Genomic DNA, 16,406 nt, shown 5'->3' with positions numbered 1-16,406 from the left:
TCGTTGTGTTCTGCCTTGTGCTGGGGAGAGTTCACATAGAGGATTTGCGTTCCGTTCTTCAACAGAAACGTCCTCAAGGCAGTAGTAAAGGATACAGTTCTGTTCCAGCATTGTTCGGGCAAACACTTGTGGAAAGGTTGTCATAGGAGGAGCAAAGAGGGTGGATGTGGGGGAATATAGTGACCCTCCTATTTCGGGCACATTTGAAAAGGTGTGGGACTTACTTGGGAGTCTCCATAGCTTGGCTTTGTTCTTTACCAGCAGAATTACTATTGTCATTATTTGGCTAGGAGTGGGGGTGGTAGGGCAGGTCTACTATTTCGCAGATTGGACTGTACTTAATAGCATATTTCAGGTTCTGTATCAGAGTACCGCACTATATTTTTACCAGCGTTAAGTCCATCTCCAGCAGTGTCTGTCCCCTCCCTCTGGAGGGGAGAGCTCTTTCACTAGCTGCGAGGTACCAGGAGAGAAAGAAGGGGGATTCAGATGACCCACCCACCCCAACGCTCAGCTGCTGCTACCACCAGCACCGTCCACACGTTCTAAGCACATCAGAAGGGGCTCCACGCAAGGGGAGACTGGCTCGAGCAGGGTGTTCTCTCCCGCCCCCCAGTCTTGATCTGGCACCTCTCAAACACTGTGCATGTGTTCTGAATGCACAGGTGTTGGGGTGCAGGGCTAGGCATCACAACTCCCTCATGTATTCCTTCAGTGAACACAGATTTATAACTTTCTGTGGAATGTAATTTTAAGTGGCTCTGAGAGCCAATCTTGGATAAAAAGCAAAGTATACATATTCATTTTATTCTCAAGTCAGTGTTGCGATGGAACAGGGCTGGAGAGCCTATGGCCCTGCACATGGTGTTGTACTACAACTCCCATCATCCCCAACTATTGCCCACAGTGGGTTGGAGTGATGGCTGTTGTAGTCCAACATCTGGAGGCCACCAGGTTCCCCCAGCCCTGCCGTAGAGTGAGTGAGTGTGGCGTGAATCTCTTCCTCTGCCCCTACCCCTGTCTCAAGAACTGTAGATGCTCAGTGAAACAGAGTCTTAGTACTCCTTTACCTTTCAGAGAATAACCCTAGTGCAAGAACCTGACCTTGTTGATATTACTCTTTCCAGGAGAGAGGGGTCACGAGGAATGATGGGAGACAGAGACGGACAGGTAAGTCCTGTTGGTTGCAGATTGAGTGCCATGAAACCATTTAAGGCGAACGCCATTTGCCTTCTGCTTCGGAAATTTCTGCGCGCAGCTTATCTAGTGCATAACCGTCCGACAAATGCTGTTCCTGTCTCCTCTCAACTCTTCCAGCACTATACTGACGAACGGCATGGGGGACCAGATCGCCACTCGCGGGACGGCTGGGGAAGCTATGGTTCGGATAGGCGCATGAGCGAGGGAAGGGGAATACCCCCACCATCCCGGTGAGTGCTTACAAATGGGGGTAGGTCATCCCACAGCAGTGCTTAAATCTTAGTTAAATATGTGGTCATCCTATTCCAAAGAGATCCGGGTGGGTAATGAGGTTTGCCAGTATTAAACCACCAAATGAAATAAAAATGTCACTGCAAACATCCGCAGAAAGGTAGAACAGAAATGATTAACCCTCATACCCTGCCATAACCAGCCAGCCGAAAAAGCCATTCAAAGGACCGCACTCTTTTGTAGGCAGCGACTCATTAAACTCCTGTTTGTTAAAGAGGTGCTGCAGAGTGGGCCGGGCTGGGTGTGGAGCAGAGCACAGTCCCAGGTGTGGTGATGGTGCCATGTAGATAGACTTTTTAAAAAGTTTTTGACATCTGCACAATTAACCATGGTACCTTTTTAGTTGGAGTGCTTTTTAATCCAATTAATCAAACCAATTAACAGAAAGTTTTAACACATTTTTACTTCAGCTGAAAAGGCTCCCAGAGGACCTTACATACAAGAAATAAAATAAAACAGTCCCTCCCCTTAGGCTTGCGATGTGAATGACATGACACAGAAGGAAAGGGGAATGGTGAGGGGGAAAGGTGGCCGAAAGCAGACTCGGGCACCGGTTCTTAAAAGTGAAATAGTTCTTCTCAAAATGACCAGATGATAGGGAAACACCTCCAGGGAAGGAGGAGCCAGCCAGTCTTGCTGCAGAGTGGTTAGAGTGCTCTTACATCTTGTCCCACCCCCCTGCGCCCCGCTGCAGCCTAATGGAATGGCTGATGTCAGGTGCCCATTTCTAAAGCGTGTGTGTGCGCTCGCACTTGAATTTTCAAGAAATACGGCAGGGCGAGATGGATAACAGAAACGTCTGAGTTGTTTCTGTCCTCAGCTGTTTATGCTTTTTTGGAAGGATTTAAGCTTTCTCCAGGTGGATAAAGGCTATGCCTGTAAATAATCATTTCTTTTACAGAGATGGGCGTGACTGGGCAGATCATGCTAGAAAATTTGAAGGCCATCCAGATCGCTCCTGGCAAAGCAACAGCGATGGGGAAGCGGTGGGACGGGACCACGAGCGGTGGCGAGGTGACGTTTTCCATTTCAGCCATCTTCCTTTTCTTTTCTGGAGGACACATATTTATTTTTATTTTCTTTGACTGTAAAGCCTGAGGGAGGGGCCTGTGTTCATCTTACATCCAGGGTCTATAAGCTGCGAACCACCCATTTTGATGCTGCCCAGTAACCAAAGCTGTCTGGGCGGTTCGCAGCTTATAGACCCTGGACATAAGACGAACACAGGCCCTTCCCTCAGGTTTTACAGTCAAAGAAAGAACCTATTAGTTACTCAAGAGAAGGGGAGTGGAGGGAAACAGTAGAAGAGAGAAAGCAGAGAATATTATGTAGCAACAGCACATGGAAGTTTTGCAGAAGTTGTTGAAGCTCAAGCTGCTCTCTGATAATTGCGAAGCAGCTTGGGAGAGGTCACTATCTCAGCCCCAGTTCCCCGACCGTGATCACTGCCCTGCTTTCGGGATTTGCCTCCCAGCACCTTTTAGGCCCTTTAACTTGCTGGTTCGCAATCCCCCTGTTTCTGGAGCTCTCTTGCCTGTCCGCTATAATTCCACGGAGAAAAAGAAAAGCGAGACATGATTTTAAAGCAACTCAGATTTGTGGCAGGAGCATGTCCTTAAAATTCTCGTGTTCTTTCCAGGTGGGGGCAGAGGGAGACGTGGCCATGGAATGCAGCGAGGTGGAATGTCTGGGTAAGAAGCAGCCTTGCCTTCCGAATTCAGAATTATGCTCGCCTTTCCTTGTTCTGCATCTGATGCAGTTTATCCACCTCCCCCCTTCATTCCTTCCTTCCTTCCCTCCCTTTCTTCCTAACTCAGGAAAACCCGATCTCGAGCTGCCCAATAAATTGACTTCTTTTTGCATTTCATTACTTCATTGTGCCTTTGCAAGAATCCTGTGAGGCCCTAGTATAGTGCCAGTGGCAGGAAAGTCCCACTGCAATTTAACTCTGTGTCCTGGCTGAATGTTAACCTGTTGGAGCTGTCTTGTTGCCCCTTGTTCCTGGAGAGAGAGGGACTGTGTAACCAACAAGGTCCCAAACAACGTACAATCCAATTACCCCTATTCCTCTGTAAACCCCACAGTTTTAAAAACAAAAAACCTTCAGCGTTACCCAATTAACAGGGTAAATTAGGTCTTGTAAAAAAACTTTTTAAAATTGCTTTTGATCTACACATGGAGAGTTCAGTGTAATTTGAAAACTTGCTCCTGGCCTCTCTTGCCATTGATCTTGTGTTGAAAGAAATGAGGCCTGAAACATTCAGAATTGTGTCAAATGTGACTCCTGTTAAGTGGAGGGTGAAGTGAAGCAGTGTGTTGGAGTGGTGAGAGTGCTGGACAGAAACTAGGGAGACCCGAACCTGGGTTCAAGTCTCCACTCGGCCATGAAGCTCTCTGGGTGACTTTGGGACAGTCACTGACTCTCAGCCTAACCTACCTCACAGGATTGTTGTGAGGATACAATGGAGAGGAGGATCATGGGTTCCTTGGAGGAAAAGGCTGGGTATAAATATAACAAACAAAATAAATAAAATAAAAGTAAATGCAAAGTCAGGGGAGCAATGCAGATGCAGCATGTATCTAGGGGTACAGTCTCATAGTTGCCCAGACGAGTGAGTCTGTTCTGGAAACCTTTATTCTGAGTCAGGGAGCAGTGCCTGCCCTAACCTGGCTTATTAGTATAGAGAAGTTTCCCAACTGGAATGGCAGCACTCTCTGCAGTTTCTTCCTTTGGTGTGCAACTGAACCCCTCCCAGACAGTCCTTAACTCCAGGACCCGTTGTAGCTTTGAGTCCTGGCAAATGTGATGTCAAGGTTTGTGATCTCTTGTTTGTGATCTCTTTCTAGGAGGGGGGGATTCATGCAAAGCGGTCCACAGGGCCAGGCATCGCATGGAGAAGGCTTCTCGGGACAAGACAGGGGAAGCAGGCCCAGCGATCCTCGGTTCAGCCGCCGCTACTGAATGTTTTAGCATTTTTAACTGTACAAATGGCAACAGAGGTGCGGGGAGAAAAATGCCACACTACTGCTCAGTGTACCACTGACTGTGACTTTTTGAGTTAACCTTCATTGTTTTCCTTCATAGCTCAATGTGTGAAGCTGTTCAGTTTTTTGTAATGTGTTCCTGTATGTGCTGCCCCCCTACACACACTCATCCCCCACTCCATTTAAACGAAAACGCGTTTCTTTTATGAGGCATTCCATTTTCTATAAATAAACAGTTTACAGTTACCTGGCTGTTGTTTCTGAGGTCTCTTCAGGAGCTTGAAGGTAGCATATCTGAGAGACACCTAGGGTTAGGGTGGGATGCTTCTCTGATACACTAGATTTCTGTGTGCAGGAAATTATGATTGAATATTTCTCTGTGGAAGACTTTCCAGCAGCATGCCAGGAAGAAAGTGGCATGATCCCATGACTCAGACTCATCCCACTACCTCCCCCACCCCACCCAGCTCTGCAGACCAGTGCTACAGAGGAAGATTCAGTCGTGTGAGCCCCCACCTGCAGTCTGAAATAGTACAGAGCACACAGACACCTGGCTGAGTAAAGATTTGGCCCAAAAAAAGGAGAGAAACTTATCAGGGAACTGAAAACAAAGCCATATGAAGAGAGAATGAAAGAACTGGGCATGTTTAGCCTTGAGAAGAGAAGACTGAGGGGAGACAGGATAGCACTCTTCAAGGACTTGAAAGGCTGTCCCAGAGACGAAGGCCAGGATCTCTTCTCCATCATCCCAGAGCGCAGGACACGGAATCATGGGCTCAAGTGACAGGAAGCCAGATTCCAGCTGAACATCAGGAGAAACCTCCTGACTGTTAGAGCAATACGACAATGGAACCCATTACCTAGGGAGGTGGGGGGGCTCTCCCACACTGGAGGCATTCAAGACGAGGCTGGACAGCAACCCGTCAGGAATGCTTGGACTTGGATTCCTGCATTGAGCAGGGGGTTGGACTCTACCATCTTACAGGCCCCCTCCACCCCTATGATTCTGTGATTATATTTTTGGAAAGCCCAGTGCATTTCAGCCTCTTATTTAATTTTTGAGTGAAGAATCTGTAGAATCAGGAAGTTTCTTCTGCCCACTCGGAGACTTAACATCAAGTGACCCAACATTTCCCTGAAAGGCCAACTCCCAACAGGCTTTTAAGGGGAACAGATTCTGGGGTTGTCAGACTTTTATCTCCTTGGTCCCTGCCAGAAGCGAGGTGGTCTGCCTTTCGGGTGCACTCCCGCGATTCAAACTGGGCTGGTCCTGATGGCGATGTGGCAGGATGCAATAAAAGGGATGCTGCCCCTGTTAAACCAGGGCAGCTGGAGTGTGTAAACACTTTGCTAAATACAGCCGCTTCACTTGACTTGTCATCGCATATAGCTCTTGGGAGACGGACTGCATTTGCATGTCATGGAGCTGCCCTCTCTCCCGTGTCATTGCTGCGTTCCACCTGCAGCACATAGGCAGTGGTGCAGCTCAGGCTGGACCTTGGGGGCAAAGTCCAGAGCCCGTGGGGGCAGCAGAAGCCAGATCCATTTTATTCATGTAGGCATGATGGTGCGAGGATTTAAGTGAGCTTAAAATGCAAAAGTGCACATGCCCAGAGCACTGGGAGATTTTTATCAGGGTTGACAAACGTGCTAACGTATGAGGAATGTAAAAGCAGTTCTAGATGGGTTGTGGGGGTGGAGAGAGAAGTGTGTGTTTGACAACTAAAGTAATACACAGGGCCATTTACGGGAGCCGTTAAGTCCAGGGTCTAAAATTACCTATTGGCACCCCTGCGTAAGGGCTCAAGGTGTTTAAAATGGAAGCTACATGAAAATGTTCTCCAGGAGGGGACAGGGAGAGGCACCCACGAGGCGACAAAGATCAGCTAAGCACTGCCTGTTCCCCCCTAGCAACTGACTCTTACAGGGCAATTACCACTTCCAAGAACATCAGAAGAGCCCTGCTGGATCAGACCCAGGGTCCATCTCCAGCATTCTGCTCACACAGTGGCCAGCCAGCTGTCGACCAGGAACCCACAAGCAGGGCATGAGCGCAACAGCACCCTCCCGCCCATGTTCCCCAGCAACTGGTGTATATAGGCTCTGTGGTTCTGGAGGCTGTACATAGCCATCAAGACTAGTAGCCAAGTACTCTTAATATTTATCTGCTCCCCAGTTCCCTAACCAGAGATGAGTTGCTGGGGCAACTGTTACAGGCTTAAATTTTTGGAACGGGATTGTCCTGGAAATGTTTCGTTCCTCTTGTGATATTCACAATGGAGGCAGGGGAAGCAGGTGGGCAGACAGGCACCCAGATTCCCCACCACCTTCCCATGAGTAATCTTTAAAGCAGCATCAGGCACCCTGAAAACAAACAGCATCCACTTGGAGCCCCATTAGGCTGACTTCCATCCAGCCATAACGCTCAGGCCTGTTTCTTGCTGGTGGCTATCATACCGAGCACACGCACACGTTACGCTTGAAATGGCAGCAGCAATTTATTGAGGGAGGCTGTCGCATGGACACCAGGGGACTTTGGGGTATTATTTTTATTGGTATGGGGATGTGTTAAAATCATGCAAGCCCCCACCTACAGTCTGAAGTGGTACAACCCAGAACTGAGGGATAATGTTGGTAAGAATTAGCTTTGTTTCCTGGTCTTCCCACCCCAAAGAAGTGGGAGCTGGGGGATGACTGCAACTTGGCTCAACCATTAGCAGCTCAAGAGGCAATTCCATGCAGACTTTTGATGAAATAACATGCCTGTGCAGGATGCTTCCTGTGCTCCAATGCATTTTCCTCCAATGACGAATCTTCATTGAATCTGACACGCCTTAATTAGGGAAGCAAAAAGAACACCTTCTTTAGAGCCATGATCTTTTTCTGGCCTTTAAATTTACCTTTTTGGAACACCGTCCTTTCTCAAACTAGTGGCACAGGTAGGATTTTTAAAAATTCTTTGTGACTTGATAACCTCCTTTGATTCAGTACCAGAAATATGCAGTATTTATTAAACCCTTGATGGATCAAGCTCAGATCTTTCATGTTACTCCTGCAGTCCACGAAAACACCCCCTCCGGTTTGCCGTGTCTCTTCACATAGGAGCTGCCATGGATGTTTAGTCAGCAATCTTCCCATGCTCTTGTTTGTAGCTGAGTTGTGTTTGTTTATTTGGGTAAGAATGTTTAAAAGGTTGGCAGGCTGTTACCAGGACCATGTAAATTAGCAGGTAGAATATTGGAAGTTGCATCCGGAGTTTAAAGTGAAAAAAATGTCATAATTCAGACTGATTTGCAAAACCATTCCGATACTATTTTCATTTATACTTTTTATAATGCTCCCAGTTGTGAATGTTGTTGGAATTGGGATATTTACTTTTAAAAGCTTGTAAACTCCTGAATCTCACAAGGCTGGTGTGTGTGTGTGTGTGGGGGGGCAAAATAACTTATCATTACCTGCCGTTGAATCCCTCTTGCCCACTGGCTAGGCTGTTGTGATATCACAGAATGTTTGTGAATATTCTTACTGTGCTGGGTGAAGGTGTCGGCAATAGAATTCAAGTGGCCAATTGTGAATTGTCAAAAGGAAACCATGCAACACCAAAATAGAGGACACCAATTTGCATAACATTTGTATGTGCTAATGTATTTCTGTAGATTCAAATTTAGAAATTATTATTATACTTTAATAGAAATACAGTATGTTCCACCATAGTGTGGGAGACTGTGACTAAGTGACCTGTGTGCCTCTGTGCCTGTCGGTTATGCCTGCTATCCAGGTGCTGTTGAAGGGCAACTTCAAGGCCCAGCTCTTCCTTTGGAAACGGGACTTAGGCTGGACAGCCAGCACTACAAATAGAGGACTGTCCTCTGTAAAAGAGGACATGTGGCCACCCTAAATTGTGCATCTTCTGCAAAGGAAATGGAAGGTGTCTTTTGGGCTGGGGCTTAAACCTAACTCACCTTCCATTTCTTTCACCAAAGACGCACAATTTAGGATGGCCATGTGTCCTCTTTTACAGAGGACCATCCTCTATTTGTAGGGCTGTCCAGTCCAAGTCTGAGGTCCGGCATGCCTCTGAAGCTGGGAAAGCGGGGATCCAAAGGCAGTGGGTTTAGAGACAGTGCGGCACAGTAAGTGATGTTTGGAGAAGCAGGGACCTGAGGAGAGGATCCTTGACGGAGGCATGGAGTCAAGGGAAAGATCAGGGGGAAATGAGGGAACTGGACACTCTCACTTCCTCTCTTTCTCTCCCTCTCCTCTTAAGCCAGAGGGGCAGGGCATGTAAGGGCCTTTGTAAAGTACCATGAGAAGCTTTCTTACAACAGAGGCACCTTGGACAAGATGCACCGAGAGGCGAAGGAGAAGGAAGACGGGAGACCCGTTCCGCTCGAGTTCCAAGCCTGTCAAAGGTGTGGTTATGCCATCTGCGGTTCTATAGCCTATCTTTTGAATGGAGAAAAAACCCATATCTAAATATCCAGTGACATTCCACATATGACTTTTCACACTAAAAACAAGCAAATGCTAGTAATGTCTGTCCTGCTTTAAAGCCCAAAATAGGTGTGTGTTTTTCAGCCTTATGGGCCGCGGTGGCTTAGTGGTTAAGATGCTGAATGGCAGACCGGAAGGTCGGCAGGACAGCAGTTCGAGACCCGAGTGCCGCGTGACGGAGTGAACTCCCGTCTTCAGTCCCAGCTCCTGCCAACCTAGCAGTTCGAAAGCAAGAAATTGCAAGTAGATAAATAGGCACCGCCTCGGCGGGAAAGGTAACAGCGTTCCATGCATCTCGGTGTTCAGTCATGCCGGCCACATGACCACGGAAGCGTCTTCGGACGGCGCTGGCTCTTCGGCTTAGAAACGGGGATGGGCACCGCACCCTAGAGTCGGACACGACTGGTTGGGGACACCTTTACCTTTTACCTTTTTATTTTTTAGCCTTCCCCAATCTGGGGACCTCTAGATGTGTTGGACTGCACCCCTATCATCCACAGTCAGCATGCTAGGGATAATGGGGGTTGTAGTCCAACGTGTATAGAGGGCGCCAGGTCAGGGAAGGCTACTCTAGGAAGTCCATAAACAGCATCAGAGGTGGAGGTAGAAGAGGAGGGAGCACGAGGAAGCATGTGCCCCCCCCCTGACTAGTAGCTCGCCCCTCTTCCCCATTGCTGGACCTCTGTGGCTACTTGAAGCAAAGGCACTTTTCACATGACCGAAAAGCACCCTGTTCAAAGGGGGGAGGACCATAGCTCGTTGCATGCAGAACCTTCTAGGTTTAATCTCTGCATCTCCAGGGAGGGCTGGAAGAGACCCCTGTCTGACATCCTGAGGGCCACCGTGTAGACTGGGGCGTGGAACCTCTTTAATCCCAAAGGCTGAATTCCGTTTCGGAGAAGCTCTTGGGGACCGCATTCCATTGGCAACTGGCTCCAAAGGCAAAACGGTCAGGACCCAAAATACGAAAAATACCAGTTTTATTTAGCTATATTTTAGCTTAAAGCAATTATTGCCCACGACTGAGCCGTAAGAGAAAGACTTCAGCCTTTTAGAATGTGGGAAAATGCACGAAAGCTGGGAAACTGTGAAACGATTGGTGGCTGGGGGAAAGGGGGTGGGGGCGTTGCCATGCATGGAACCCCAGAGCGCCAAATTTAGCCCCATGTAGGTTCCCCACGCCTGGAGTGGACAGTACTGAGCTAGATGGACCAAGGATCTCACTTGGTACAAGGGTGTTCCCTCTGTTCTTAATAGGACTCCATTCAGGGAAAATACATTCAGGATGGAAGGGTTAACAGGAAATATACCACTGTTGGTCTTCCAAAAACGTAACATCTGGGACAAAGCCAACTCCCCAACACACACAGTATTTTGCCCTGTCTGTACCTGCCCCTCAATATATGTATGATGCCGTCACTGACATTCAAAAACTTTTGTTGTTTGTCCCCTCCAACCTGTGTTCAGAGGTACACTGCCTCTCTGATGGAGGTTCAGTTTTGGTTTTCATGGCTAATTTTATTTATTTATTTATTTGTTATATTTCTATATCACTCTATAGCCGAAGCTCTCTAGGTGATTCACAAATAATAGGGAGAACATAAGAAGAGCCATGCTGGATCAGACCCAGGGTCCATCTAGTCCATGTTCTGTTTGCACAGCGGCTAACCAGACACCCACAAACAGGGCATGAGTGCAACAGCACCATCCTGACCATGTTCCCCAGCAACTGGTGTACATAGTCATACTGTCTCTGATGCTGGAGGTAGCACAGAGCCATCAGGACTAGTAGCCATTGGTAGCCTTCTCCAGGAATTTGTCCAATCCCCTTTTAAAGCCATCCAAATCGGTTCCCATCACTACACCTTATGGAAGTTAATTCCGTAGCTGAACTATGAGAGAGACACCTATTTTCCTTGAATTTTTCTAATTATTTACAAAAAGCCACGCAACTCTAGTGGTGGCCCTCGCCACACTTTGTGGCAATGAGTTCCATAAGCTAATTGCGTGTCATTGTGATACCGTGTTGCAGGGTCTTCAGGCTGAGACTACGGTGGGACATGAGTGTTTTTGCAAGGGGCTTTGAGATCAACAGGAAGGGTACCTCGGAGCCCATGGATGTCTCTTTCATTTACTCTGGTGACCTGGAAGGTGAAAAAAGTATAAAATAGTCATAGGGAAGATGAGGCTTTCAAGACGAGGCTGGACAGCCCCCTGTCAGGGATGCTCTGGCTTGGATTCCTGCACTGAGCAGGGGGTTCGACTAGATGGTCTTGTAGGCTCCTTCCAACCCTACTGTTCTATGATTCTAAGATGTCAGCTTCTCAAAAAGCAAAAGAAGGGAAATGTCTGTCTTCACTGTCTGTCTCTCCCACCTCTCCCTCCCTCCCTCCCTCCCTCCCTCCCTCCCTCCCTCCCTCCCTTTCTTTCTTTCTTTCTTTCTTTCTTCCTCCCTCTATATTTCTCCTGTTCTCTCCCCCAGGATGGAGCCTGCTACAGGGCCATCTATGTGTGGGCACCCAGTTTATGTAACTCCCTTCCTAGGGGAATCAGACTGGCTCCATCGTTGTTTGCCTTTTGGCAAGCAGTAAAGACTTTCTTGGTTTACTCAGCATTTAATGACTGTTAATGAAGACTGATTGATGGTTTCACTCTCGCTTATTTTGTTTCTCTGCTTTTAAATTGATAGTTTTTAAAAAAATGTATTGTTCACTGCCTTGAAGGCCATTAGCTGAAAGAGGGAATAGAAATATTTTAATAAATTAATACTGGATGCAGAATGTAGCAATCTGAACATCTCTGCTGTCTTTGCTTTGCTTTTCTTAAATCAAGCTTCTAGTCCTTAAGGCAATGACAATTGCTTGAAAGTGTGTGGACAATGCCTGACATTATCTCGGAAGTCAGGATGGGCGATAGCTTGCACAGCACTTTGCCTTTCTCTGTGAATAACATATGTGAATAACTTTTGCAAAATACAGGCGCATTTGCATACTATCAATAGCCTGTAGAGTTTAGCTTTCCTTGGTACAGAATTTTGACCTTTTTAGCCCATCCTATGAAAGCATGACCAGCATGATCTTTAAACAGGAGAGCCAGGTTCATCCTGCCATGGTTCCATTATCGGCGGCCTTTTTGAAGGGTTTATCCGGACGCAGAATGATGGCACCTATTACATTGAAACTGCCAGAACACCTGCTGCCAACTGGACTTCTCCAGGCCATTCATTCATCCACCATGAGAGCAACTTAGGTGACGCCAGCCTCCCTTGCAAACTACAGCTGGTCACAGCTAATAACACCCTTTTTTCTCTGTGTGAATAATTTGACTTCGGAGGGTCATTAAGCCTTCTTTGGAGTAGAGAACGCTGAAGCCTTACGGAGGCCTCATACTGTGAACTCCCCCAACCTGGTTTCCTCCAGATGTTTTGGACTACAACTCGCAGAATTCCTGAGCATCAGGCATGCTGACTGGGGCTGGGGCTTATTTATGTATTTTTTGGTTACATTTATATCCCGCCTTTTCATCCAAGGAGCCCAAGGCAGCATACACGATTCTCCTCCTCTCTGCTGATGGTCCCTAATGGCTGGAGATTTCTCTCTGGCCTTTGGCACGTTTCACTGTCAATGTGTAAACCTTGAATTTGGGTGAGGAGAGAATTCTGCTGGGAGTATAGCTTGGGCTGGCTAAATCAGTAGGACCCCCCCCCACTCCCCCTTCTTGTTGTTGTTCAGTCGTTCAGTCGTGTCCAACTCTTCGTGACCCCATGGACCATAGCACGCCAGGCCTTCCTGTCCTGCGCTCTCTCCCAGAGCATGCTCAAGTCCATATTCATTGCACTCCCCCTTCTTAGGATTCTGATATTAATTTCCCACAATGCGCAGCAGCGATGCTAGATTGGGAGCATTGGGGGAAATTAAAATGGCAGCTTCCAGACTCACCCACCCATCTCTAATTGGATTGGAGTGGCCGGACGGTTGGTGGTGGTCTGGAAGGCACCATTTTATTTCCCACAATGCTGTGCAGCAGTGCTACTTTGAGGGCATTGTGGGAAATTGGAGCACCATTGATGCTACACCAGGGTACCACCAGGGTGCCATCAGGGGGCACTTTGCTGAGGACCACCTCAGACCCAGAACTGGACTTGGGTTGGGCATAGCCTACACAGGAGTCAAGCTGTTGCATGAGTCTGCTCCTGTCTTTGTCACGGGTGTCGGTGGGCTCCAGGAAGGTTTACTCTATGAAATGTTTGCCACATCACGTCACCTTGATACTGCAATGCCATCATTAAATTTTGCTTCTCACTATTAGACTATAAACTTTGGGGAGGCTCCGAATCTGCGTCTTTGGCTCAGAGAATGCACCAACGTTTGCAAGATTCCCAGAGGGAACTAACAGCAAAGGTAAGGAGTCCTGGGCTGTCTGATTTCTCCACACATCTGTTTATTGCCAATAAAAAAGAGAAGAAACTCTCTTCCCTGTGCTGGCGGAAATGACGAAGCAATGGAACTGAAGCAATGGGATGTGTTCTTTCTCTCCCTTTCTCAGTCCCGGTGGGAGGTACATCCAGGAGAGGCAGAAGGAAACCCTCTTTTACACAGTGCATCATTAACGGATGGAACTCCTTGCCACAAGAAGTGGTGGATGGCCACTGGATAAGGTGGCTCTATAAGGGGATTAGATAGATTTATGGAGGAGGTGGACTGTCAATGGCTTTGGCTACTATGACATGATAGCTAAATGGATCCCTCTGCATACCAGCTGCTGGGAACAGGCCAGCGTCAAGGGTCAGCATGGTTGGGCACCTGCCAAGGCCCCACAGCCCAGCAGGGGCCCACTGACCAGAGCCCCCTGGACTTACTCCTCCTCTTCACGCTTGCAACCTGCTTGTTCACACGCCTCTTGCTCCGGCCCAGACAACGGTGGTGAGGAGGAGCGGGAGCAGGAGAGGCCGCGGCCTCCTTGCTCCCTGGTTCTCTGCCAGCCAAGCAAACATGTGGAAGCAATTGTGAGGGGGAGGAAGAGCAAAAGCAGCTGGTGAACATGGCGGTGAGAAGGGAGACTCACTGACAATATAAGAACATGAGAAGCGCCCTGCTGGATCCGATCCAGGGCCCATCTAGTCCAGCATTCTGCTCACACAGTGGCCAACCAGCTGTCGACCGGGAACCCACAAGCAGGGCATGAGCGCAACAGCACCCTCCCGCCCATGTTCCCCAGCAACAGTTCCTCAGTGCCTCTGGTGCTGGAGGTAGCTTAGAGCCATCAGGACTAGTAGATGCTGATCACCTTCTCCTCCAGGAATTTGTCCAACCCCCTTGAAAGCCATCCAAATTGGTGGCCATCACTGCATCCTGTGCTAGCAAGTTCCATAGTTTGACTCTGTGCCGCGTGAAGAAGCCCTTCCTTTGATCTGTCCTGAATCTCCCACCCATCAGATTCTGAGACCCCAGTGGGGCCCTCGTAATATGAAAGGAGAAAAATCAATGTCTCCCTCTCCACTTTCTCCACACCAGGCATAATTGTGTACACCTCTGAGGGAGGGGGCCATATGAAGCCCAAGGACCCCCCAAAACCTGCAGCCTGGGAAAAAACAGCAGATGGCTTTTGTCTCCATGTCCAGCTAGTGGGCTGGCCACTGTGGGAAACAAGATGCTGGACTAACTAGCCCCGTGGCTTTACCTAGCAAGGCTGCTATTCTGCAGGTCTCTGAATGGCTATTGACCTCATTAGCTCAATGTAACCTCTGTGATCAAAGGCACTGTACATCATCTTCATGTCTTGCTTTTGGGCTTCCCGGTGGTATGTGACTTGCTGCTGTCAGAGACTGGGCAAAATGGACCTTTGGCCTGATCTATCAGGCTCTTCAGCTCTTTGTGCATGATGCTTCTTCTTCCAGCCTAACCTGCTCCATCTTCTCCCCACAGGCAGACAGCTTGCTGCGGCAGAAGAGGAGCTTGGATTACTCAAAGACCACTTGCTTGCTTCACCTTCAAGCTGACCATCTTTTCTACCAACGCTTTGGCTCCACAGAAGCCATGATTGCCCAGGTAAGAGCAGGATCCGCCCCAGAGAAGTGTTGCTTACGGCTGAGCTGAAATTTCTCAGGGGACATTTTTTACTGAGGAAATCTCTGAGTTTTCCTTTCTTTTGCTCTCACTTCCGCACTCCCAGAAAAAGGCCACTTTGCACAACTTCCTCTGCAGATTCTCCGCAAGTTTTGTGTGTGGTGGCTGCCATTTCACCCCCACCCCCTGGAATAACTCTCGGTCTGGGTCATTGTGGAGGAGGCAAAACAATGGCCAAGCTGCCAACACAGTCACTGACAAAAAAGCAAAATAAAAACACAGCACCTTGGGAGAAAAGAAAGAAGCTGTGCTAGCACTAATAGTGACACCACCCCCCCCCAGGAGATAGGCTCATTGCCTGTTCTGGATGGGGCTGCACGCCCTCTGAAAGATCAGGTCCATAGTCTGGGAGAAGTCCTAGATCCATCACTGTCGCTGGAGGCCCAAGTAGCCGTGGCAGCTCGGAGTGCCTTTTACCAGCTTTGGCTGGTTCGCCAACTACGGCCTCTCCTGGACAGAGACAGCTTGGGCACAGTGGTACAGGTGCCAGTAACCTCAGGACTGGACTACTGCAACGTGCTCTACGTGGGGCTGCCCTTGAGGCTGCTCCGGAAGCTGGAGCTAGTGCAGAACGCAGCAGCTCATGAATGAGGAATGGTGAGCGCACAATAAAAACGTCATATAGAAAAGCTGTTGCTCTCCTTTCTTACTCTTTCTCCCTAGATGGCCAGCTACGTAAAAGCCGCAAATGCTATATACGAAGGGGTGGAATTCGACGGAATCAGGAACATCGACTTCAAAGTTAAGACCATTAATGTAAGTTCGATCCCCTTGTCAGCAGCGTTTACAGCAAACTCAGGGTGCTTGCCGTTAGGGCTTCCTTAAAAAGGAAATATGTCCTGGGATGAGAAGACACAATCTACCGAAGCTGGTAAACAACAGGGCGTGTTAGCTGTTGCACAAGGCTTTCTCTACAGCAGGGATGGGCAACTTGTGACCCTCTGGAGGTTGTTGGGCTAAAAAACTCCTGCCAAACAGACGAGAAAGAACGTTCTCAGGTGCCTGAAAAAAAAAAAAAATTATTCTGGCCAACATGTTCCAGAAATTTCCTTCTTCAGGGACTGCTTATTTTTCTTCGGATGCAGCAAAAATAATCCTTCCAATGTTGTTTCTATCTTGATGGAAGCAACTGATGGTTGGGGGGCTGATGGTCCTTAATGGCTGGAGATTTCTCTCTGGCCTTTGGCAAGTTGCACTGTCAGTTTGTAAGCCCTGGATCTGGGTGGGAGAGAATGCTGTTGGGAGTTTAGCTTGGGCTGGCTGGCTAAGTCCGTAGGAGCCCCCCCACCTCCACTCCCCCTTCTTAGGGTT

At 48.3% G+C, this 16,406-nt stretch overlaps 2 protein-coding genes across 4 annotated transcripts in view; both read left to right on the top strand.

Annotated features, from left to right (window-relative positions):
* LOC146333491 (scaffold attachment factor B1-like) overlaps nt 1-9,327 on the top strand; it is a 36,807-nt gene extending 27,480 nt beyond the window's left edge. The window contains exons 17-21 of one of the 3 annotated variants that reach the window (XM_084825623.1): nt 1,128-1,170; nt 1,318-1,430; nt 2,393-2,505; nt 3,131-3,182; nt 4,339-9,325. In XM_084825623.1, the coding sequence (XP_084681749.1) occupies nt 1,128-1,170; nt 1,318-1,430; nt 2,393-2,505; nt 3,131-3,182; nt 4,339-4,453 (436 nt within the window). In that variant the 3' untranslated portion in view covers nt 4,454-9,325. Of the gene's footprint in view, nt 1-1,127; nt 1,431-2,392; nt 2,506-3,130; nt 3,183-4,338 lie in introns of all 3 variants that reach the window. The other 2 variants (XM_084825622.1, XM_084825621.1) reach the window with 2 other exon arrangements.
* Nucleotides 9,328-10,945: 1,618 nt separating this feature from the next.
* LOC146333490 (disintegrin and metalloproteinase domain-containing protein 10-like) lies at nt 10,946-16,073 on the top strand. The gene is made up of 5 exons (XM_084825624.1): nt 10,946-11,121; nt 12,058-12,219; nt 13,279-13,370; nt 14,895-15,017; nt 15,759-16,073. The coding sequence occupies exons 1-5, from the start codon at nt 11,031-11,033 to the stop codon at nt 15,918-15,920; spliced, it is 630 nt and encodes a 209-aa protein (XP_084681750.1). The 5' UTR covers nt 10,946-11,030; the 3' UTR covers nt 15,921-16,073.
* Nucleotides 16,074-16,406: the final 333 nt, after the last annotated feature.

This window comes from Heloderma suspectum, chromosome Z (genome assembly GCF_057233095.1).
Source record: "Heloderma suspectum isolate Gila_16-S chromosome Z, 16-S_ref, whole genome shotgun sequence".
Taxonomy (NCBI): domain Eukaryota; kingdom Metazoa; phylum Chordata; class Lepidosauria; order Squamata; family Helodermatidae; genus Heloderma; species Heloderma suspectum.
Note: the sequence above shows the minus strand (reverse complement) of the source record. Positions and strands in the feature narration are given on the sequence as shown.